This window comes from Fragaria vesca, linkage group LG2 (assembly GCF_000184155.1).
Source record: "Fragaria vesca subsp. vesca linkage group LG2, FraVesHawaii_1.0, whole genome shotgun sequence".
NCBI lineage: Eukaryota > Viridiplantae > Streptophyta > Magnoliopsida > Rosales > Rosaceae > Fragaria > Fragaria vesca.
Window position 1 is genome coordinate 4,562,003 of NC_020492.1, and position 24,702 is coordinate 4,586,704.

General features: G+C 37.2%; 4 protein-coding genes across 4 annotated transcripts in view; 3 read left to right on the forward strand and 1 right to left on the reverse strand.

The window, feature by feature from the left end:
- The first annotated feature begins 2,713 nt into the window (after window positions 1–2,713).
- LOC101299549 lies at window positions 2,714–11,793 on the forward strand. Its single transcript, XM_004292106.1, has 10 exons — window positions 2,714–2,973; window positions 3,347–4,988; window positions 5,124–6,521; window positions 6,674–7,020; window positions 7,537–9,257; window positions 9,542–9,971; window positions 10,224–10,386; window positions 10,516–10,619; window positions 11,260–11,351; window positions 11,427–11,793. Exons 1-10 carry the CDS (start codon window positions 2,714–2,716, stop codon window positions 11,501–11,503), a joined length of 6,234 nt encoding a protein of 2,077 aa, XP_004292154.1. The 3' UTR covers window positions 11,504–11,793.
- Window positions 11,794–14,286: 2,493 nt separating this feature from the next.
- LOC101302021 lies at window positions 14,287–15,144 on the forward strand. Its single transcript, XM_004289787.1, has one exon. It carries the CDS (start codon window positions 14,466–14,468, stop codon window positions 14,853–14,855), a length of 390 nt encoding a protein of 129 aa, XP_004289835.1. The 5' UTR covers window positions 14,287–14,465; the 3' UTR covers window positions 14,856–15,144.
- A 1,190-nt stretch (window positions 15,145–16,334) lies between these two features.
- Window positions 16,335–17,276, forward strand: LOC101302312 (PI-PLC X-box domain-containing protein DDB_G0293730-like). The gene has a single exon (XM_004289788.1). The coding sequence runs from the start codon at window positions 16,335–16,337 to the stop codon at window positions 17,274–17,276; it is 942 nt and encodes a 313-aa protein (XP_004289836.1).
- A 922-nt stretch (window positions 17,277–18,198) lies between these two features.
- Window positions 18,199–24,702, reverse strand: part of LOC101299832 (TMV resistance protein N-like) — a 7,855-nt gene continuing 1,351 nt past the window's right edge. The window contains exons 2-8 of the mRNA XM_004292107.1: window positions 23,281–24,382; window positions 22,845–23,120; window positions 21,128–22,345; window positions 20,410–21,020; window positions 19,926–20,004; window positions 19,042–19,677; window positions 18,199–18,815 (exon numbers count right to left, since the gene is read on the reverse strand). Of these exons, the coding sequence (XP_004292155.1) occupies window positions 18,300–18,815; window positions 19,042–19,677; window positions 19,926–20,004; window positions 20,410–21,020; window positions 21,128–22,345; window positions 22,845–23,120; window positions 23,281–24,382 (4,438 nt within the window). The 3' untranslated portion in view covers window positions 18,199–18,299. The remainder of the gene's footprint in view (window positions 18,816–19,041; window positions 19,678–19,925; window positions 20,005–20,409; window positions 21,021–21,127; window positions 22,346–22,844; window positions 23,121–23,280; window positions 24,383–24,702) is intronic.

The window sequence follows — 24,702 nt, forward strand, 5'->3', positions numbered from 1 at the left end:
ACTACTTTCAAGTGTGAAGAAAATTTAGAAACTAATTACGGTCATCCTTTAATTTCGTAAAAAAAAACACATCCCTTGAATGGGAGATATTTTCCTGCTAATATGTGTTCATTCTATTTTCCTCCATATAGTAATATTTTTTTTTCTAAAATTGGCTAACAATTTTTTTTTCTTATTTTAAAAATAATTTCACACTTACGTTGACCACTTTATTGTTGGGGTGTCAAGGCTAAACTGAAATCATTGGACTACCTTTAAATTTTACATGTTTCACTATCTTTTATTATTTTATGTTGAAGTCTAGTAGAGTAAAGTGTCACTGAGTCGTGTCTTGTTGGTTAGTTAGCCTAACTAACACTGACATTATAAGGATGAGGTAGACTAAAGGATTTTCTTTTTGTTTTACAGTCTACTACATTAAAGCACTGAAGTTTTTAGGTATATTTCTTGTTTTATCATCCTGTTAGTTCATTTCACTTTGATATTTCTCTTTGGGGTCCGGTTCAAGGGACACAAAATTTAACACTATTTTTTACACTAATTTTTATCCATTAGATCTTAGTTAATCAATTGGTTGTCATTAACTGTGAGTATGACTTGACAAATGACATGACAATAATATATTTTCCAAATAAAAAATAAACGAATTGATTTGAACAATTTTCTAAAGAAAATCAAAGCAAAATCTCGTACGATTGAGTGCAGAAGAATTCCAAATGAACTCCAGATATGGCATAGAAGGTGTGCTTCCCTCTTAAAGTAATACCCAATAAGACCATCTTCATGAAAAAAAAGGCAGTGATAAAAGAAGAGTGTAGATAAGGATAATTAGATGTAGTTCAGTATCGTATAGTGTGATTCCTTCCTATGTATTCTACAAGTAAAGAGTTAGGGTTTGTCCAGGTGCGTCAAGTTTGCAGAAGAATACGAATTAGGGTTTGCCCAGGTGAGTCAAATCCTATATAACATGATCGATTGAATTGTCCATTCAATTAAGATGATCAATTAGATTGTTTACAAATCATTGTACGTATTTGATGGCTTCCTACACATGAATATGAGCACACACCTATTTTTCATATGTGAATTCCTGGATTTTCTTTTTTCGTTGAAGACACACCGTGTTCTATCTTCTAGAGGTCAATGTAAAACTTTTCCTTTGATTTTCATTAAAGAAAATTGTTAAATTAAACTCATTTGTCTTTGAGCTTTTTTATTTGGAAAATATATTATTGTCATGTCACTTGCCAAGTCATACTCACAATTAATTACAACCATTTGATCAACTAAAATCTAATGGATAAAAATTAGTATAAAAAATAGTGTCAAATTTTGTGTCCCTTGAACCAGACCCTTCTCTTTGATATCAACATTTTATATTTGGAAAAATGACATTGTAGCACAAGATCAAAGATATAAGCACACAAAAAAAAACCCACATTCAATAAATTTTAAACAAAAAGGAATATAGACGCCTATTATGACAGTTGTTGAATTAGGCATATATGCTCATTTATCTTCAGGAAAAATCGACTAAACAATGCCTCAAGTATTGCTCGTTCTAAACTTTCATACCTGAAATTATCACATTAGTATCTCAGTTATTGATGTCGATCCAATTTTGCTACACATAGTCTATAGCGATGTTAAGTGGCAAAGCACATGTCATATTTCGATGGGTAGTTCCGTCATTCATACAAAACCCTTATACATACAATTATAATATCCCCTTTATCTCTCACTTTACTCCCGCTTTACTCTTTTGGTGGCATTTTCTATCTCATAGTGAGTGAGAGACTCTCGATGAAAAGAAAGAAATGCAATGAGTCAATATGAGCATTTCGTTGTAACAATACGCTTAGACATCTACGTTATGCAATATATGCAAGTTTATTTTGTAATATCTTCAGGTTGTTGTTGTTTTTTTTTTTTTGGTATAGTTGTTGTTGCGTTTTTGCTATGAAATGAGTTGTGTTGTGGTAATTTTTTATGAATTTCTGGGTATGAAATGAGACAATGAGTTGTGGCAATTTAACATGTTTTGAAATGTATGGATATGAAAATAGATAAAAGGTGTTAATAACATTAGCCTTTTTTACCCGGGAGCCCTTCTAGTGAGAACTCTTAAGTTGAGGACTTGGTGAGGACTTTTTGGCTTATCCCATCTTTCGATCTTATATCTACATCTTGACCGTTCAGTTTATAGGTATTTATGAGTAGATCATTTTTTCAAATTTTCAGCTATATTGAAACTTGTTAAGACATATTCATAAGTGTGATTTATCAATTATAAACTTGAATTGTTCATATTTGACAGATTTGGTTCGTCCATTAATTTGATATAGTTTGTTATCTTAACGAACACCAATTTAGGTGAAAATTTGTAGAAATGATCTACTCATATAAACCTAAAAACTGAACGGATAAGATGTTAAAATGTGATCGAAAATTGGGTCTTTTAAACCATAAACCGAAAAGTCCTTACCAAGTCCTTAACTTAAGGGTCCTCACTAGAAGAGCTTCCTTTTTTACCCTATATTTTTTATTTTTTATTTTTTACCTATATTTTTTATTCTGGGAGAGGAGAGTACTAAACAATACGACACCGTTAGATGCATCCGGGTAGTGTGCCAAGTTGCAACCAAAACCCTCAGAACTCAGAAGTCCCTAAACCCTTAACACCACAGTAACACAAGAGCTCAAGCCTTCAACCATGGCCGATTCTGAAGCTAACCCTCAACAGAGACAAACCCATAAGAAAAAGAAGAACAAGAAGAGAAAGCAGACCGGACCATACGAAGAATCTGAAAGACCCACCAAAACAAACCGCACCAATTCACCAGAGAACAACGAAAATCAACAACAAGACCAAAACTTTGAAGTTGAAGGAGCTGAAAAACCCAACCAAGGTGGTCCATGGAGGAACCTGGAGTTAATTCTGTCAATCCAGAACAAAGACCTTGATCTTAACAAGTTAGTACACTCTTCTTCATCCCCATTTTGTAGTTTTTGTTGATGCTTTGATTTGTTTAAGTCTGTTTGATACACGGAGCTTTAGTTCTAGCTTTATATAAAATTGGGTATGATGAAAGTTTTGATCTTGACAATAAATTCGATGAAAGTTAGAATCTTGTTGAACTATTGAACTTATATGGCTCAGTTTAAGCCAACAAGTGGGTTGAATTTGATTTAAGCTCTTGGGTTTGTATTGGACTAGGGTTGTTATGTATTGGTGTGCATGTGTGTGAAGACCAGGACTTTAAGCTACGTGTTGTCTGCATTGACTTGTTAGTGATCAAAAGGAGGGTTAATGTTTGGTTTTGATGAATGAGGGATGTTAATGCAGGAAGGTGGAACTAGCGTATGATTTTCTGATGTCGAGAGTAAAGGAAGAAGGACGGAGCAGTGATGAGGATGATCAAGCAGTGAACATGTCACGTTTAGTAATGTTTGGCAGTGAGTGGATCCAGTCGTTGTTGATTTCTGAAGGGAAGAAGGTTCAGAGTGGTGGAGACAAGCATCAAGCTGAAGCTATTGATACGTTTTTGGATTTAAGATGCTGGGAGATTTTTAAATTCTGTCTGGAGGAGTCTCTGAAATTAAATGTTTCCTTAAGTTTCTCACGGAACCTTTTACGCTCTATATGTTGGATTGCAAGGAGTGCACTGTCCTTAATGAACCCAACATCTTCATCTCCAAGAGATTTTTTTGCCATTGGTGAAGGGTTACAGTTGTACACTACTGTGCTTGATTGTATTTCTATGGTATTTTCATCCCAAGAAGGCTTCTCAAATGAAAATTTGGACATGTGGATTTCAACTGTAAGTTCAGTTCTTGACCTTGGACACAAATTTTACAGTGAAGCTCCTGTTAGTCATGATGAGGGTGTATTTGTTTCCCGATTCTTGTGCTTGGTGCTTGAGCCATTTGCCAGGTTTTTAAGGGCTCACGGAGCTCGGAAAAATGGATTTCATGATTTTAGTGAGAAGCTTCTTGAGCCTCTCTTGCATCTCTACGGTCTCTTGCCTCTTCAGATTGGTGGAAGTAATCCTGGTTGGACGAGAAACTTACTGAAGCTTGTTGAAGATGTATTATCTCATGGGCTATATCACCCACTCCATATTGATGGGTTTTTGAGCTTATGCAGTACTGAAAAATACGCCACATCCAAATATGAGAAGTCAAAAGATTCCAAAACAATGAACGAGAGCTATCATAGACATTTATTTGATAAAGTGGAAGGAATTTTAGCTGCAAAGAATGCATTTGCAGTAGAAAGCATAGGAGTCTTGTTTCAACTGCTTATAGATCAAGTTAAAAAGCTAAAGACGGATTCAGCGCTGACTGCAAGTGGCAAAATGATGGGGAAAAGTGAAGGTTCAAGGCATATAGAAGATAGTTCATTGGGTCAAACATCTATGATGTCTTCTGAGAGTCGTATTATTGAAACAAACTATCACTCAACTAGTTTCAATCTGGAAACACGAAGGTCCCTTTACTATTTTTTTGTACTGATTATGGAGCCTCATTTGCTTGAGATCAATGGCTTTCTTGAAACTAAGCTGAAAGTGGGCCCTGAATTGTTGGATGTTCGTTGCACACTTAAAGCCATCAATAGTGTACTTTTGGTCTTTATGCATGAAAAGATTTATCTGAGAACAGAGGATGCCTCTGAGGGAGCTTGTCTTAAATTTTTGAAGAAGGCTTATAATATCGTCATGTCATTGTCCTCTGATTTGATTCAGTTGTCAGTTACACACTCAGATAGTTTTACTCTAATAGCAAATGAGGTACTTTCTGCTGTAGGCTATCTTTTGGAGATTGAATATGATGTTCTAGAGAATGATCTGCTAAGCTTGTGGTTAATGATGCTCTCATACTTGGCCATTGGGTTTTCTTTGGTGGATTCTCCGGATAGATGCTCATTATTCTCCAAGATAATAGATATTGGATGCCAATTAATTATGCTCTATAGTCAACTTCGTCAGGTTAGTAGAATGCTCTTTGATAAATCATTTTCCCTTTTTACTGATAATTTGTTTTGTTCTTTTGAAGTTTTAAACTTCTAATGTACTTGTGATTGTGATTGTAATCCCATTGGTACTCCTATTGCACCATTGCAGGTGGATACTGCTATCTTTGCATTGTGTAAAGCAATGAGGGTTATTAATTTACATAATATCGATGGTGATCTGAACTATGGTAGATTTGTCATTCCTTTTCATGGTGAAGCATATGCAAAATCTGTGGAAATGATATCATGTGCTCACCACCTCAAAATTGCAATCCACAAAGCAATGAAGTCCATACCAGAAGGACAAGCCAGTCAGTGTATTCAGCAGTTAACATTGGATATATTAGAATCTTTAGAGTGGATGAAAGCTAGTTGTTTGGAGGCTGATGAAAATGAATTTGCTGATTGCCATCTAAGTAGCTTGCACAGTTATAATCTGGAAGCTGAACTTTTCGGGAGAGGGTTGTCAGAAATGTATACACTAGTGCTAGAGTCATTGATTGTCACAGCTGGAAACTCTAACCTTCTTAGCGCTTCTATAAAGGAACTGATTAGAGTGATTTCCCCTTGCATGAGCAAGCTGGTTGGACCACAGCAGGAGGATGCTATAAACAAATTCCTATGTTCTGTCGTGGTGAAAGATTCTGACAATGTGGTCGCTAGAAACAAAAAGAAATATCTGATATTTGGAGTCTCCACTTATTGGGTAGTTCTATTCTTCTTTCGACTGTATAGTTCCTGCCGATGCTTATATAGGCAAGCATCAATCCTTATGCCTCCAGATTTATCAAGAAAAATGTCTGCAGAAATGGGAGATTTGTTCTCCTCATTCTCTGGCAGGGATTGGATGGAAATGTCTGATTGGATGAATGAGGGATTTTTCTCTTGGATTGTACAACCTTCAGCTTCTCTTCTTGTTGTTATTCGATCTATTTCAAGCATCTTTTGTAAGGACAGTGCAGCTTATTCTTGTCCTTTAACTTATGTAATGCATGCTATGGCTTGTGAAAGGCTTGTGGATTTGAATAGTCATATAAAGTCTTTTGAATATTTGGTTGAAAATGGTGATAATCTGGCGCAACTTGCGGAGATCTCTTCTTTGAGGCAAGAGGCAGCAGGACTTACTGGTTTTATGATGGGGCACCTCTCATTAGTGTCTGAAGATCAACAGCGAATCTTTACTTCCGCTGATACGACTAATAATAAGATGGTTCTCTATGAAAGTGATGAATGGGATTTCAGTATTTGCTCTGTGAACAAGAAATCATTGCCAACTGCAGTTTGGTGGGTTGTTTGCCAAAATATTCATGCATGGTGTCCTCATGCCTCTGAGAAGGATTTGAAGAGATTCCTTTCTGTTTTAATCCATACTTCCCTTCCCTATGTAAGAAACAATACTGGGGAGGTTATAGAGCTTAAGAACCATGAAGCTGACAGGCTGAAGAATGTGGCATTGCATCAAATCTCATCACACTGCTTTATTGATTCCAGTCTGTATGAGCAAAGAGTAAGCATCTTTTCAAAGATCAAACAGTGCTTCCTCTTAAACCTCACGTGATGTACATGCACACACACAATCCTATATTTGCATGTTTCTGGTTTACAATTTCCGTTTACTGTTGATCTCAATCTGGGCATTGATTTTATCTCTTGTGATAGTTTGTCCGCAGGTATTTTGCAAAGCTGTTCTGCCGTGCACTGGAGAAATCTACATTACCATTCATCAGTGACTTCCCATCCAGAAATGTTAAATTCAAATCATCACCTAATTGGCCGGACGTCTTAAGTGATTTAGAGAACTCATCACTGGCTATTTCCTGCAACAAACTCAAAGTATTTGATTGTTCCTCAGCCTCAAGTTGCAAGGGAGAAAACTCCCAACCATCTAACATGATGAAATTTACAGCTTGTCAGAGTTTGCTTAATCTTCTGAGTTGTATGCCAAAAGGTCATTTGAACACGAGATCATTCTCACGTTATGTGACATCTATTCTCAACCTTGAAAGGTATGAGGTTTTATGGTTTGATGTATGGTTTAACAATCAATACAGTTCTGTTGTTTAAAAGAATTAAAGAAATCTTTGCCGAGTAATTGTCGTTCCCAATTCGGGATAGTTAATAAAATGAATTCAATTAACTAAGTCGGGTGCTAAGATTCAAATGGTTGTCCAGTTCAGTTATATTTTTTTCTGTTTCTGTTTATGTTTTTGTTTCATTGTTTGCACATAGTTCGATAAAATGTATGCAAAAAAGAGGAATTTGGTTAGACTGTTTTTTGACTCAATTTGTTAGGAAAAGTGCATGAAAATTCTTGATACACTTTCTAATTCAAACCTGTATACTTCATGGGTGAAGATAATAGTAAGTTAACCTTTTACCCTAGCATTCTCAAGAATTCATATCTCATGTAAAGAAATATTGTGTTTTTCTTTCAACTTTAATTGAAATTCTTTGTAGAAGCAAAATATTAGTATCCATTCAATCAAGACATTTATTAATAGAACCAGTTCTGTGTTTTTCAGGATTGCTGTTGGCGGCTTATTAGATTATCAGAATGCTTCATACTCAACTTATTATTATGAGCTCTTCAGATTGTTTGTGTCTTGTCGGAAGGCCTTGAGATGTGTAATTATTGCTTGTGAGGAGACAATAGCCAGTCAGACCTCAGACACTCGAGTGCTCTTTGAGGATTTATTTCCTGTTTTATGGCTTTACAAGTCAGTGCACATGGTTGCTGGGCTTCAAGAGTCATTCTCAAAAGATATTTATCATCACGTTCATGATATGATCTTGGCGTTAATGGATCACACGTTTTATGTGTTTCTGACATTAACTAAATATGAAACTAATCATGCTATTCGTTTCCTTGAGGTTGCTGAGCTGAATTCTGAATGTTCCCGTGAACAGAGAAGTCCATATTCGTCCAATAATATTAAATCCTGGAAAAGTGTGAACATTGCTGCTAAGATTTTGAAGGAACAGATGCAGATCTTACTTGTAAATGTGAAGGGTGGCATTTGTAAAGAGGGAGTTGCTGTTGATGCTCTAAATTTGAACAAATTTGCTTCCATAATTTCCTGTTTTAGTGGGTTTTTATGGGGACTTGCATGCAGTGTGATCGACACAGATGGGAAAAATAGTGATGAGAAGGCTAAGTTGTCAAGGTGGAAACCTGAACCAGTCTCCGAACTCGACCTCTGTATAAACGCCTTTGCAGAAATTTCTAGTCTTCTATTACAAATGTTTATTCTTGACGATAATCAGCAGCCCACAACTATATGTGACACTTATAATCCTCAGAAGTCAGGCTACAATTTAGATTTGTTGGGTGCAGAGAAGATTTCGCCAGAAGACAATAATTCGGTCACTGATATGGCATGTGGTGGACTGCAGGATGAATCTGCAGTTGCAGTCGCATGCTCAGCATCATCCGACATCTGTGATGACTCTGTAATTGGTAGTGTTCATAGAAGAAGACCGCGCTTGAAAGATGCAAATAGTGTTGTTAGTGTTCTCAGTGCTGTTGATTCATTTGAACTGCAATCTCTAAATAAGCCTCTGTTGAAAAGCATGCTAAAAGGTGATTTCCCCAATGCAGCATTTTTACTCAGGCAGTTGTTGATTGCCTCTTCTGCTGTTTTGAGGCTAAATTTGCATATTAAGAGTGCTCCCATGTCGTCAAGCTTGGTGCATAAGTTTGCTGGCATTATGCAAGTGGTGTTATTGGAATCAGTGGACGCAAGTCAGGTTCCACACTTCTATTATTTTGTGTGTTTAGATGGTGTTCTGAAGTATCTGGAAGAATTAGGGAATCATTTTCCTTTGACTAAGCCTACCTTATCCAAAGATCTGTTTGCCAAGATGGTTCAGCTACAGTTATGGGCTCTAGGGAAATGCATAACTTTACAAGGGAAAAGAGCAACTCTTGCATCTCATGAAACAAGCACAAATACACACCTTTCTCCTATGGGATTTTCTGAAGCATCAACTCTTTCTGGCTGTGAATACTTACTGGATGATTGCAAAGCTAGGTTGAGGTCATCATTCGCAGTGTTCATAAAGAAATCAACAGAGTTGCATCTACAATCTGCAGTTAAAGCTATCGAAAGAGCTTTAGTTGGTGTGCAGGAGGGGTGCACAGTGAGGTATGACATATGTGCTGTTAGTGACGATGGAGGAAATGTATCTTATATTGTTGCAGCTGGCATTGATTGCTTGGATTTGGTTCTGGAATTTGTTTCAGGTAATATTATATCACACATTTGTAGAGCATATGAAATGGTTCTACTACATTAATTGTAGCTATGCATATGTTAAGCTACTGCATTGATGAATGGAATGTCTAAAAATGCTTCATAGATGAACCTCTTTTAGCTACTTATCCCATGATTTGTGCTCTAGCCATACAGAAGTGTACATGGGAAGTAAAGTGTACACGTATCATAATTCCCTTCAGCTATTGTATGGATTCAAGTGTATATCATTGAAGTTCTTTGGGCACATTCTGACCTTTTTTGTGTGTTTCAGGACACAATTTGAGTGTGGTTAAAAAATGCATTCAGAGGTTGATTGCCTGCATGTTCAATGTTATTCTGCATCTGCAGAGTCCACTAATATTCTATGAGAGATCCACTCCGAGTAAAGAGCCAGATCCAGGAACAGTCATTCTTATGTGTGTTGATGTTCTGGCAAGAATTTCAGGCAAGCATGCAATATACAAAATGAATCTCTGGCATGTAGCACACTCGTTACGTATACCTTCAGCACTTTTTCAAGATTTCCATCTCTTGAAACAATCCAAATGTCGTGTTCCAAATGATTCCTCTACAAGTACAAATAACCAACTCTGTAACCCAGCAGCAAGTATACACGTCTCTGGTGTAGATAGGCAATACTCAACCGGCCTATATTCTGCTTGCTGCCGATTATTGCATAATGTTGTGAAGCATCACAAAAGGTATATATATTCATTTAGAATTAAAAAGTTCATAGATAAAGACTTGTGAAGCATAGACTACTAAGCTTAGAGCAAAACTGAAAACATAAAGATCAGGTGGGAAGAAGTATACCATGCATAAAAACTTTAAACTTTTGGTATTCGTCCTTTGAAAATCGATTGTCAAAGACGTTTGGAATGGTCTATATTACTCCTACAGTGCTCATCAAGTACATGGCTAAAAAATTGCAGTAATTCTTTTGTAATTTCCAGTGAATGCGAGGGGTATGTTGCTTTACTTCAAGCTTCTGTTCATGTTCTTCTTTATTGTTTGGAGACATTGGATGCTGTTGTGGTAGCCAAGGAAGGCTTGTTTTCATGGGAAGTAGAAGAAGGAGTCAAATGTGCATGTTCACTCAGAAGGATTTATGAAGAGGTAGGTGCTCACTGATAGTATCATTCTAGTTTAGATTGTAGTTTTTTTCTATTAAGTTTTGAATTTAACGTCACTGAATACCAACAGAAAATAACTTCATCACCTGGTTTTATCTTATCTGTTTTGCAGCTAAGACAACAAAAAGAGGTCTTTGGTCCACACTGTTACCACTTCTTAGCTTATTACATATGGGTTTATTCAGGATATGGCCCCCGCAAAACAGGCATCAAAAGGTAATTTTTGCTACCTCGAAATATATTTGTTGTTTTCCATTGAACATAAAAGGCATAGCAGTTAATTAGTCATAGTCTATAACTTATAGATGATAATGGTGCCTTATTGTAAGTTAATTAATGCTGGCCTTTAATGGGTGGAGAAGGGACGAGGTTGGTGTAGGCCTATGTTCATATCACGTATTCTTTTTCCCAATCTCCTCCCTCAACTTCTCCAGAAACTTGAGAATGAAATGTTGCCATCCCTCTTTCTAATTTCTATGGAATGTGTGATGTGGAACCGAATGGTAGATTTGAGAATTTAGAAACAGGTTTAGAAGAGAAAGGAAGATTAGGGTTTAAAAAGGATAAACAATGAGGAGAGAGACCGGGGACAACAAGAATATAATCAATGAGAGATAACCAACAATCGAGATATCATGCTAATTTTTAATGTTCCTAAGATTAACCCAAATAAAGTATTTTATTCATTTGATGTTATTCTGCATCAGTCATAGGATCATATCACTTGGAAATAAGTATGCACAAACACACCTATTACAATCTCGAAAAATCAGTATTTTCAGTTTTTTTATTTATTTATTTTTTTTTTTTTGAAGTGCCCTTTATATGTAGTCTGAACTATCCTATGGCTTTGCAGGGAAATAGATGAAGCTCTAAGACCAGGTGTATATGCTCTCATAGATGTTTGCTCACCAGATGATCTTCAACGTCTTCATACCTCATTTGGAGGTAAACATTTTGACTTGATAAAACATGTGATTGGAAGGAAGTTTTGATTTTCTCATGTTGTTCTTGTTTGTGTAGAGGGTCCTTGCAGAAACACTTTAGCAACCTTGAAGCACGATTACGAACTCAATTTCCAGTACCAGGGAAAAGTCTAAGTGAAGCTATTACTGTGGTAGGATACACCAGCATCACTATTTGATTCTGCTGATGCAACTCTTGTACCATGTTACAAGTAGGGTAACATCTTACCTATGTGATAATCATTTTGTAGCTATATCTTTCTCATACATTAGGCTAACGATTTTGACATGAAAATAACAAACCTGTTTGTTATCACTAAATTGGTAACCAGAAGTCATGTTGTAGGTAAGCTACCTAAGAGATGACCTTATGAGTGTATACAGGAATCAACATTGCTGATAAAGTGCAACTTCATATTGTTTTCCATTTTATTTGGTATCATAGTATGATGAGGTATGTAACTTTCAGTGTCTTATTGTGGTATGCTGTCGCACTAAATCTGAACCATTGATACAGCTAGACTGCAAGAACTAACTAATGTGTAAGATCCTAACCCTTTAACTGTGAGTTGCTGAAAATGACCTCGAACCGACTTTGGATTTTTATGTAAAATGCCTTGTCCACCCACTACCCTCTCCAGCCGGCCCTATGTCATTTGGATCGTTTAGTGATGAACTGATGATATTCCAATGGTATCATTAGGCTGGTATGATAACGATTGATTGAGAGCAACCACCAAATTCTATAACTCCAAAACAACCAAACATAAATACTTGTGCGGTCTAGAGTAGACTTGGATGTAGAAAATAATCTTTTTCTTCTGAAATAAGAATTCTCATTGAGAAAGAAGGGTCATTGAATCTTGATGGGTCATCATTGTTGTAGAACAGAAGCCCCTTCTTCATACCCAGTTCTGGTCTTCTTGGCAGTAACTGTTGTACTTCTTCTCTTGTCAACTTTGATCGCTTCTTTTGAGGTCGAAGCCCCCAAATTCCAGATCAATTTGGGTCTCATAGCCGCACCATTGCTGTTGCTAGCCGTCGTGCATTGGTTGTCATCGATGGAAACTAACAGGCCCTGTGTGAGGCCAGTCAGGCCACCATACTGCAAGTGCAGTCATGCTTGCAAGTGTCGCTACTTCTGAAGCGATCATGTCCTGCTGTATTCACCAAAACTCATAAGAGCTGGTTTGTCTAATACACAGTTAAGCTAAAGAAGGTTGATGTGCTTATTGGTTTGTTTATGCTATATGTATGTACCGGGTTGAATTGTGTTTGTGCAAGAGACGGCATATCTGGGTAATCTGATTGTTGTAACATGACAAAATGATTGTAAAAGTTGTGTGTTTCATTATGTTGTATTAGAAAGGATCTAACACTAGCTCTATCTCAAATAAGAACTCCTCCTGTGCTCTTCCTCACTACAAGGGTTCCACTTGAGGATCTTATATTTCTTTCTTTTCTGGCTTTAGTTGGTAAAATAGTTGTATAGCAGAAGCCAAACAAATACCAACTTTCCTGGTCTGTGTGTCCCAAGAGATTCAGAATGAAATCTAGGTGCTAGTGCAGCTCCATGAAATGAGTTAAAGCAACATCTTGAACTTAAAGAGATCTAAATCCTGCAGAGAACTTCCAACCCAAACTTATCAATTTTTTTAGTTAAGCATCATAATTCGACCACTCATATTTTAGGTCACTTTTGAAGGGTTATTTTTTCAAACAAACAACGAATTAGAGATCGTTTGCTCACCGATTATATTGAATGAACATGTGAGAATTCTAAATTTCATAGTCAAATTATTAGAATTTACTGTGGAATGTATGCAAACAAGATTATCTTAGCCAAGTTCTTCCAGACTGTGTTCCGTAGTTTATTTACTTCACTGCAGAGGAAGTATGGGATGAACAAACAGTAGCAGATTTCTGAGTTTCAAGTTTCAACCATTTATGGTGGTCATCTAGCTACGGAAGGGGTGTTCATCTGCCCCTCCATATCATGTCAATTATTGTCCATAACACATTGTTTTTGCATTGAGTTCTAAATTTCATGTATAAGAGATGGATTGGGATTTGTCATTATTACTTGACCTTGAGTGGATGACACTCATGACAGTATGGGACTTTAGGTACCACCGACTTTGTTTAGGCTAATGTGATACTCTATGGTCCATGCAGACTTTAGGAGTGGCACCACAGATGCATTCCCAAGTATTAAGTGGACAGCGTGCAGAGGACGAAAATTTTATTTTATCACAGGACAAAAGCTTAAAAATCTTTTACTTTTTTGAAAAATAGATAATTTTATTGATTTATCCATAACTTAAAAAGAATATTGTCCGAAAACTTAGACATATAACAAAAACATACCTATACAAATGAGTTAGGTAACTCTCATTGTAAATGCACTTAGATAAGACCCTTAATACAAATGACCTTGACACATAATAAAACTTTTATTTTAGTTGGATCATTACTTAAAAGAGATCTCTTGCTTCAATATCTTTCCATAACAAATGTATGCGTCATTTGCTAGAGCAGTGAGACTCGAGTACATGCATCTTCTAAACACAACTTTGATTTAAATTACTAAAACATTTTATCATCCATTGGACTGTACCATTAGATAGTGTCAACGGCTAACGGCTAAGCAACAAATAAACCGTTCTAGTGAAATTTAACAGTCTCATGATCAACTGTTTATTTGTTTTATATATCGGCTGAGCAAACGATTTTTGTTTACATATATATTTTTTTTAAAATGAGTATTATTGATAAAATTAACAGAATCAAACCAGCCATCAAAATAATATCAAATTCATCAATAATTTCAACTAAGCAATTAATCTCGATAGTGAATGTCATGACTTATCCATGAAGATAGTAGCTAATTATAAATATCGGCTTTGTCATAGAGCCATGAGCATTAAGTTGAGAAGTGGCCTTGGTCATACCTTGTTCATGTGATCTGTATACTTCATACGTTTGCAATTAACTTATGAAACCCCACAAACGAGTTGATAAGAACAACCAGATATAACTACTTCATACTTCATACCTCTTCTCTCTTCACAATCAAGACCAAACCATCATCTCATCCATGGCCTATGGAAGAAGAAACCAAACCTCCTCACTCTTAGAAGGCTTCTCCCTAAACCCTCTACCCTACCCAGTTCTCATAATCCTTGCACTCATCTCACTCTTTCTCGGCTTCTCGTGGTACTCCTCCTACGAATCAGCAGTGGAAGAAGCCGAGTCACAGTTCAACTGGGTCCTTCTGGTCACACCAATAGCCTTACTTCTCATTGTTAAGTGGCTCTCATCTATGGAGCCGGATTGGCTCTTTTCCATGTCTCCGTGGGAACGACGTCGTAGAACCCACAACCTTCCGTCGGAGGGGAGCTCACCGTGGGGAGTTGCTGCTGTCATTGTGCTCTTGCTGGTTCTGCTGCAGTTTCAGTCCATTTTCCGAGATAGCTGGCTTATATAACTACTCTGTTTCAAGGTCAGAGTACTCTGTTATCTCTTCTATGCCTTAAACCAAGAAGTTGTGATCTTTAAGCTCTTTGTTGTCTAGATAACTAGGTGTAGCTAGCTAGTAGTTTGTACATAATGAAATATGAAATACGTGTACCTTGTACTTTCTTTGTATTGTGTCATAGTATGTTGGAATTTTTCTGGGTTGTTCATGTTGGTGCTTCACAGATTTGATACAGAGATTATGATCCTTACATGATCCATCAATGATTATGGGTTTTGGATTTTCTATGCTTTTGTTTAGGATTCTAATTATTCAGTTATTACCATTGGTTGCTTGAGGTAATGATTATGTGTATAAAGTTTACAAGTTATACAAGCTTGATCTTGAAGCTATTGAACAAGTATGAATTACTCAGAAGTAATCAAATAAAAAACTCCATTCATGAAAGCTAATGAGTGAGTTTCATTGATCATAATGGAAAAGAAATAGACACCTTGTCACCTACTATGCTCATGAAGACAGGAAGCCTGGTAATCCAAGAATTTATTATCATCTCAGACCAGTCCATTTCAGCTGTTTGTTTTTGTCTAAGCTTTTTTGCACACCTGTAACCACTAACCAGAGTTTGACAATGTTGTTTCATATAGATCCAAACCTACCACCGGCTTTTTGGTCCTAAATTGCTAACCAAACAAAATGAATTGAGTGGCAATCATGAACTTTAGCTCATATAATATGGGATGAGTTGGGAGACGATTCATTTTAGTGAATGGTGATCAAACGTGTCGGCCTTAGGTTTCGTATGAATGTAACGTTTTAGGTTTGTTTCGCAGATTATAGGCTTAGGAATGAAAAAGAACTCACTTTCACTGCATGTTTGGTAACTGCAAGCTCGGGAAGAAGAGACTTGTGTAGCGGGGGGAGATGCCCCATGGAGGAAATTGGAATCCTTCATATCCTTTTCGAAAGTAAATTACTTCCCATTCCATGAACCAAATTGAACATTACAAAGTAGATTTCAATTCTTACCTCCAAATCTGTGTTCCAACTTCGAAGTCCGTTCATCAGATGTGGCTAGTGATCAAAGTTTAAGATTTTCATCATCTAGTTCTGAGCTTTTGGGGTGATTGAACCAGGCCAAATGGATTCAGAGATGTTAAAAACTTATAATACCTATCTCCACCTCCTAAATATAGAATCATTTTCTGGATACTTTAGCTTTGGATAGCCACACAAGTGGAGCAATCAACGGAAAAGAATTCATCTGTACAAGTGGATCAAAAGAGAAATCTCTATTATGACTCTACCAATAACTCAATCATACATAGTTTGATGATTTTTCACAAAAGAAGATTTCTGCTACTTTTTTTTTTTTTGGGTTCTTTTTGGGTGGGACAAATTGTTCTCTGCACAGCCAAGGAGGAAGACAAGAAGAGGAGGAGCATTAGAACTGGCTCTTCCTCTTCTTCTTCTTCTTTCTTACTTAGAATGGGATCCGGGGTTTCTAGACAAGTAGAAAGACGTAAGGCACTCACAACAGAGAAGAGAACGTTATATGATCTTCATGAATGTTGCGGCGAAGACTTTCCAGCTTGTACATTTAAGCCTGCAGATAGAAAAAACTGGATGGATGACCTACACCCTGAGAAGCTTAAGATAAACAGGATTTGTTGGCCCGGAACTCATGACTCTGCAACAGACAGGATTGGAATTCCTTTGGTTACAAGGCCTTTTGCACAATGCAAATCTCTATCTGTCTATCACCAACTTGTGCTAGGCACCAGAGTTCAGAAGGATCGACAAGTCTGTCATGGGATACTTGTCACGTACAGCATTGATGTTGTGATCAAAGATATCAAGAAGTTCTTGTCTGAAACACATTCAGAGATCATAATCCTTGAAGTCCGAACCGAGAATGGACATGATGACCCTCCTGAATTTGACAAATATTTGATGGATCACCTTGGACAATTTCTGATCCACCAAAATGACAATGTGTTCAACAAGACTCTATCAGAAGTGTTGCCAAAGAGAATAATATGCGTGTGGAAGCCAAGGAATTCACCTCAACCCAAGAGTGGGAGCCCTCTGTGGAATTCAGGTCATTTGAAGGATGACTGGATTAACACGGATTTGCCATCAACCAAATTCGAAAGCAACCTCAAGTATTTAAGTGAGCAGCCACCAGTTTCCTCGAGGAAGTTTTTTTACAGGGTGGAGAACACAGTGACACCAAAGCCTGATAAGCCAATTGTTTGTGTGAGACCTGTGACAGGAAGAATCCATGAATTTGCTAGGTTGTTTATAACTCAGTGCTTCTCTCGAGGCATTGCAGATAAGTTGCAAATTTTTTCCACAGATTTTATAGAAGAGGATTTTGTTGATGCTTGTGTTGCAGTTACATTTGCAAGAGCTGAAGGAAAAGCCTGAATATATTTTCAAGGGTAAAATATTGTATAGTCATTGTGGTTTAAAATCGACATCTGTTTAGTCCTTGAATAGTCATTAAAGTCACGATTTTTCATCCAAATAGTCATCATGGTTTTATTTTAATCTGAATAGTCCTTAAAGTCATGATTTTTCATCGAAATAGTCCTTATGGTCTTTAACGGAGAAAATTGTCAGAATGACTATTTGGATGAAAAATCATGACTTTAAAGACTACTCAGATTAAAATAAAATCATATGAACTATTTGGATGAAAAATTGTGACTTTAAGGACTATTTAAATTAAAATAAAACCACAAAAACTAAACAGATGTCGACTTCATACCACAAGGACTAAACAAATTTCAATTTTATTTTGAATGCATGTTTGTGTAATGTGTGTAGTTTTTCTTAGTTCATATATGTTAATAGAATTTTTTCCTAGTACTCCATTAGTTAAACCCTTTCATGTCGACCAATTTGGACTGTTACTAACTTATGCCTATTCCTTGATCGTTCCTCGAGAAATATGGTAATGGTGAAGGAAGTATGAGGCTTTAACTTCTCTGAATCATGTACTTTTAATGCGAGTATAGGATTCATGGATATACAAGGTTGTTCAGAGCTTGCTGCCCCAAAATCATGCACGTCTACTCATAAACCAGGATGCGCCTGGCTGAGTTGTAACATTGTTGTCACTCTTTGAATCAACTTCCATTTCAATGAATTGATATCCTTTGTGATAAAAGTAAACGAGTTTTGTCCAAATCAAGTCCCTGTCAGATGTGGTAGCACACTTTGTCACAATTTTATTCACTAAAAACAAAATTTTAAAGAAAGTAAAAGTATGAGGGGGATGCACTCCACTTTGCTTCCATGCATGAATGCATGATCCCTCCACCCCTTTAGATGAGCCATTCCGTGCCCAGTATGGAATGCATCCAAAAAATTGGAAACTGAGAGGGCATGTATATGCTTACTGTAGGAAAGCAAGCTTCTTTCTTCTATGGTTCTACCCTCTTTTGACTAAGTTCTTTTGCTAGCTTCTTCACAGTGAGGGCAATGTGCACGTAAGTTGCAGAGGGACAACATTTCTGCAACATCATTCAAATCCCCCTTAAATACTAGACGAATGGCACAATTCTGTACTCCTAAGCCTGTGCTGCTGGACCCAACAGTAGCATTCAGATTATCGCTCTGATTCCAGGATTCAGGAAATAGTACACGCGGTAAGTAGACGAAGCAGACAAAATCGCATGCATGCGACCACATTTCATTGTCTGTAGGGAACCTAAAACGGACAACACCGCTGTTGGTAATATTAGACTCCAGAAAACAGAAAATGTCATGAATAGAGAAGACTGCGTTTGGATGTTCGTGGATGGATAGAGAAGCACACACAGCAACTCCCATCCAACTACCCTCGTAAAACAAACTTGGACTCAGTTGGATTTGAGCAGTGTCGCTTTTGCCTACAGTCATGAACCATTCGGGAATTCCGATTCCGGGGAACGTATAAGCGAAGTGACTTGTAGACCAGTCCTGCAGATACAGTTAAAAAGTATAGAGTGAGAATGACTGAATGAGTGCAACAACAAGGATCAATTATGCGCATCGAAAGCCTTGATATTGAGTAAGTATATACTATCTATCATTTCTATATATTTTATCTCTATACAAAGAAACGTAGTTCAACTCAAGCTAGGTATCATATTAATGTATAATGTGTGTGTGTGAGAGAGAGAGAGAGAGAGAGAGACAGAGAGACCTGATTACTATAGCTCTGGGGGATCGACTGAAGTTTTTTTCCCTCTTGCTTACTGGAATCACCTTCGCGTGAAGCGTGGACTTGATGACTTGGCAATCTTATCAAACTTAACCAATCTTTGATCAATTTATTATAAACGACCTCAGGGGGCGCACCTGAGCTGCGGAATATGCAATGCATGATTGTCTGAACAAACTGTCGTAAATCTTGCGGGTACAAAACACGAAGCCCACAGAGTTCAACCGTTACACCAGGGCTATGGGTTGTATAGACAGTGCAGATTTCTTCTGATGGTGTTTGAATGAACAGTTCAGGAATCACTGCCCGTGGAATATAAAGAACCAAAAGTTGATGCGTGCCAGGCATCATGACGGTTCTACAGTCCAGCGACATGTTAAATCCCACAGAATGAGATCTGGCCCTTTGGAGTCTACAAGAAACTTGATAATCGTTTTGTACTGTATGCTTGTCCACTACGAATGATGCGCATAGAGCAAGTCCCATCCATTTCTTATTCTTGTGGAGATTCTGATTAGGCAGCAACTGGATTAATACTTGCTCCCCAACTTCAGGGTTGAACCACGCCGGGCATCCCCTTGTAAGAAAATCATAATTTTGAGCACTCTGCTTTAGTTCCTGGGGAATGCAAATTAAGGTGTTGATGTGATGTGGGAAACTGGTAATAAAACATTTTTCTATATTGTTTTGAAAAGAACTGCATGTTCTTAAGTGTTTTTTCCATATTTTGTCAATTAAGCCATACATTGTATATGTTTTATCCCTCATCAAGCCACTGCAGTTTTATTTTAGTGATTTACAACTACTGTGATTTGTTGAAAAGTTATTACCAATATATTTATATAATTATATATAGAGAGAGATACCTGGAGATATCTTAAAAGAACCGACTCAATGTTCCGTCTCAACTGAATTTCTTCTGTACAAGTTGGAATTAGTTTCTCCCTGCAATCAGATTATGGAATATACCAAGAGAACTGTCAAATTAATGAGTTAGTTTGTACAATATATTTCTAGTAGTCATTGAACAATTGAATTCAAGGAGTTTAATTATTTCAGTTTTTTAATTTATTACATAGGATTAAGATGCATTTATCTCTCATAGTTGCTTAAATTGGTCTCTTTGAGCATCCTTTTGCGGACTCCATAGTTTGGCTCCTTGGCTATGTCAGAGTGCATATCTAGTTTTCCTTTTAACAATTTTAGCAGCTGCAGTAGGTTCCTGGTACATATTATATATACATATATAAATGTTTATAATAATTCTAAGAATGGCCGAGTGGTTATTCTAGAAAAAAAAAAAAAACAACAACAACAAAACAAAAAAGAAAGAATGGTAAAGTGTTTTACCATCTAAGATTGCCACCAATTTGTAGACTTAACCATCCAGAATCAATTGAAGTTTCATCAACATTTTCGCTTTCTGAAGACGCAGGGAATTCGCAGATGACCTTATGTTTGCGGTCTTGACCAAAAGCAGGTGGCATGTATGTTTGGATGAATTCTGGAATCCCTTGCTCAAATAGTAGGCGAATCCCACATTTCTGGACCTCCATGCGTGGGTTATTGGTCCAAAAGAAGGCGCACATTAAACGTGATTGATTTAAATTCTTGGAGGAGAAGTAGAGGCGAGGTACGTAGAAAAAGAAAAGAAAATGAGAACTGAATGGAAGTGAGCCAAGATATTTGTCCCAGTCAAGGAGAATCGGACTCAGTTGAAAATCTTCAGTTCCGACTATGCATTTATAGAAATAGTTAGAAGTTTCCGGTTCAATCTCCGAGACAGGAGGATGTCCCTTGACTAAGATGACAACAGAAACCCCCATCCACTGTTCCTCATCTTCCAGTCCTGGAGGTATGCGTTGTCCTATGTAACTGTTTGAATCTACATTGCTGAACCACTCGGGAATTTCATCTCCATGACAACCAGAACTAATGGGGCTTGACTTATAATCGAGTAGCTGTAACAAAACAAAAGAAGAACAGATGGTCAGGCTGTTATTTTGTCGAATTTTACGCATGCATGCATGATCGAGATAGGAAATATAGAGATGTAGAGCTAGAGTACCTCAAGTTGTTTCTGAAGCACTTGATTTGGCAACGACAAATCCTCAACTAGCTTCCGTTGTTGATGGTTATCTGATGATGTGCAACAACTGAAGATGCTACGTCCCGGGATAGTAGATGCAATCCATGTGTGTGAGATTTTCCCGGCCTGACCAGTAGCAGAATATGTTTGATGTTTGGATGAAATGATGGAACTAATAGTAGTCATTCCTGAAACAGTGGAAGTCCATACTTTGAATTGATCTGGATAATCTGTCAGTGACTGACAATCTTCTGCATTCACATCTCGAAGACTCAATGGAAGGTTCTTAGGCAGTAATTGCAGCTTGCTACAGTTTCTCAGGTAGAGAGATTCAAGCTTGGAGAGCTGAGAGATGCTTTCCGGTAAATGAACAAAGTTATTACCACTCAGATTTAATCTCTTCAATAAGACTAGATTGCCAAGATCATTGGGTATCACTCCATCCATCAGATTACAATCATTTATGTTTAGCTCTGTCAAAGAACATAAACCTGAGAAGGACGTAGGCAGTGACAATCTCAAGGGAGCATCGCTGCTTTTAACCATCCCCAAACAACCCAAGACCGCCGAATGCCATGATTTTGGGGTTGAGTTTCTAGACCCTCTTAGAGATAGGGACTTCAGATTCTTCATTCCTTCGATGCCCGTGAAATCTCTTATAGCAGTTCCACTGATATCAAGCTCCTCCAGACATTCTACACAACTCAGATCGTCAGATATGTCACTAAGTTCTGAGCAACCTGTAAGAATTAGACGTTTCAGAGATTTCAAGGATCGAATGGTACTAGGAATAAGAAAAAGATTTTTGCAGTCTTCTAAATTCAAAAGAGTAAGACCAGTCAGACGATCAATCGACTGAGGTAATTCCTCTATGGCAGTCCCATCTAGATGAAGCTCCGACAAGCGTTGCATACATCCTTCGATTTTAGGAAACTTCTTCAGCTTCGAGCAGGCGGAGAGCTTTAAAGTTGTAAGGGACTCCAACCGAAGGAATGGTGGAAGGCTCTTAACAGATTTGCAATCTCCCATATTCCATAAACTAAGTTTTTCAAGGACTCCAACGGATGTGTGAACCTCAACCAATCTTATACAGCCTTCAAGTATCAACGTCTCAAGATTTGGAACTTCACTGAAATCTGGGGTCTTCATCAAGTATTGGGAATAACTCATATCAATGAACTTTAGCATTCTCCACTGCTGAAATAAGATGAAATACAATATTGCATACTGGTTAGTACAAGATAGCTTCAGAATATATATAAACCTAATTAACCAGTCTTTTAAGGCCACTACACAGTGTAATCAAATAGCTACTCTGAAAGCATCAAGTTTTAATTTTCTGTTTCCGTTTCTGTTAATTATAAGATCACTGAGCTGGTATTTTATTTGCACAATAATGCAGCTGCATGCTTTTAACTATCCTAAACGAGAAAGGGGGACACTGTATTCAGGATGAAAATAACGTCAAAATGGTAATCAATTGTCTAACTGGTTTTAATTTTTTTTTTTTTTTTTTTTATAAATGAAACTGGTTTACAACTTAGAGCAACTCTATCAGCTTCCATATAATTTCAAATTCATAACCCCATAACTAATTTCAAAGAAAGATGCATGTGGAATACATTTATTATAGATATGTAGTTTGATATCAATTTTATATAGACCCAGACATGCATGTATACAAATATAATCTTACTTTATTCCCCTTCCATAGCACTCTGATAGAGCTAGACTGCAGTCTAAGTTCAACAAGCTTATCAGACTGGAAGTCTGACGGCAAAGAACGTAATGGACAGACATGCCACTCGAGAAGTTGCAACTCATTAGAGAGACATTTAACCTCTCCAAAAAGGTGAACATTTTTAATTTTGAGCAATCTTAGCTTGGACATCTTCGAGAAAGGATCAACATTGAAGCGAACATTCTCTGGTTGTGGCGAATCGAGTAATATAGCTTCCATTGCAGTCGTGCCCTAATAGAGACGAAGAAAGATATAACGAATATTAACAAACATATACAATATATATATATAGTTATATACCATGATGTACGAGTGTAGCTAGCTGACATGAAAAAAACAATGGAAAATAGGGAAATGTAGAATTTTCCTTCACATCAATCTGATCTCTTACCTCGTTATGTTTGAGCAAATGAATGATATCCTTGAGAAGCCACAACCTACTACCTTTGTACGGCTTTTGTCGACGAACAATGTCCCAGCCCAGTTCTTGTATCCTATCATGTAACTCCACTTTTCTTCCAAGGAGATTTACTATAGATTTATCCATGAGAACTTCTATATCTATGTCTGGGCTGTAGCCAGACTTACTTTCTAGTATTCTTATTACACGATCTTTGTCTTCTCCTTTAAAGAAACATGCAATGTCCAGAAATACTTCCTTTTCTGTGTCTTCCAAGGCATCAAAACTTATTTTATACACATTAACAATTTTTTTGGTAGGATTTCCTGCTTTTAGTCTATCCAATGCACTTGTCCATACTTTTATGTCTTTACCAAAGAGCAAGGAACCCAGAAGTTCAATAGCTAATGGAAGCCCATGAGCATATTCCACAACCTTCTTTGATAGCTGGATAAAATCTTCTTTGACCTTATATTTCTTGAAGGATTTCCAACTAAACAGCTGAAGGGCTTCCACATCACTCAATAGCCTAACACTATATATACGGTCCTCTCTTATCCCATATGTAAGCAGCAGTTGTCTATCCCTTGATGTTATTATGACTTTACTCCCTGAGCCAAACCAACCATGACCGCACAGAGCTTTCAATTGTTCCAAGTCATCCACGTCATCAAGAATGATAAGAACTCTCCTAGTGCAAAATCTCTGGCTCATTATGTCGATTCCCCTTTTAATACTTTGTATATTCACATTAGATTCCATCAAGATGTCGGAAATAAGTTGCTTCTGTAAATGAACGAGCCCTTCTTTTCCAGATACTTCTCTTACTTTTGGAACAAAGCTGTAAGCCTCAAACTGACCGTATATCCTGTCACAAACTTCTTGGGCAATAGTTGTCTTACCGATGCCCCCCATACCCAAAACGCCTACGGTACATACTCCATTCATGTTATGCATATCCAAGTAATCAAGGAGTTCGTTTACTCGAGAATCTATGCCAACTAACTCCGTGCAGGGACGACTTGAGATTGTTTGATAAGTTAGTTTGTTGAAAATGTATCGTACAATCTCTTGCACAACTTCTGATTCAGCTCTGCCAAAACAATTGCATATAAAATCAATGGGTAAGTGTCAAATTGGGAGCTTTTGAGTTCTGAGTTAGAGGAGAGAAAGAGTAGCTTTCACTCCTTTATGCCACTCCTTTAATGCATAAAACATCAAAAATGTCAAAGATGTGGAACTGTCAAAAATGTCAAAAAAGAGTAGCTTCACTTTATAAGGTAGAAATGTCATAAGAACAAAAATTTTAGAATTGAACCATGCAAAACTACCAACGAAACCTTAACTATTATACCCTACGAAGAGGGAGCCTCCCCGGGTTCAACTTATAGCTTAACCATCTCTCTCTCTCTC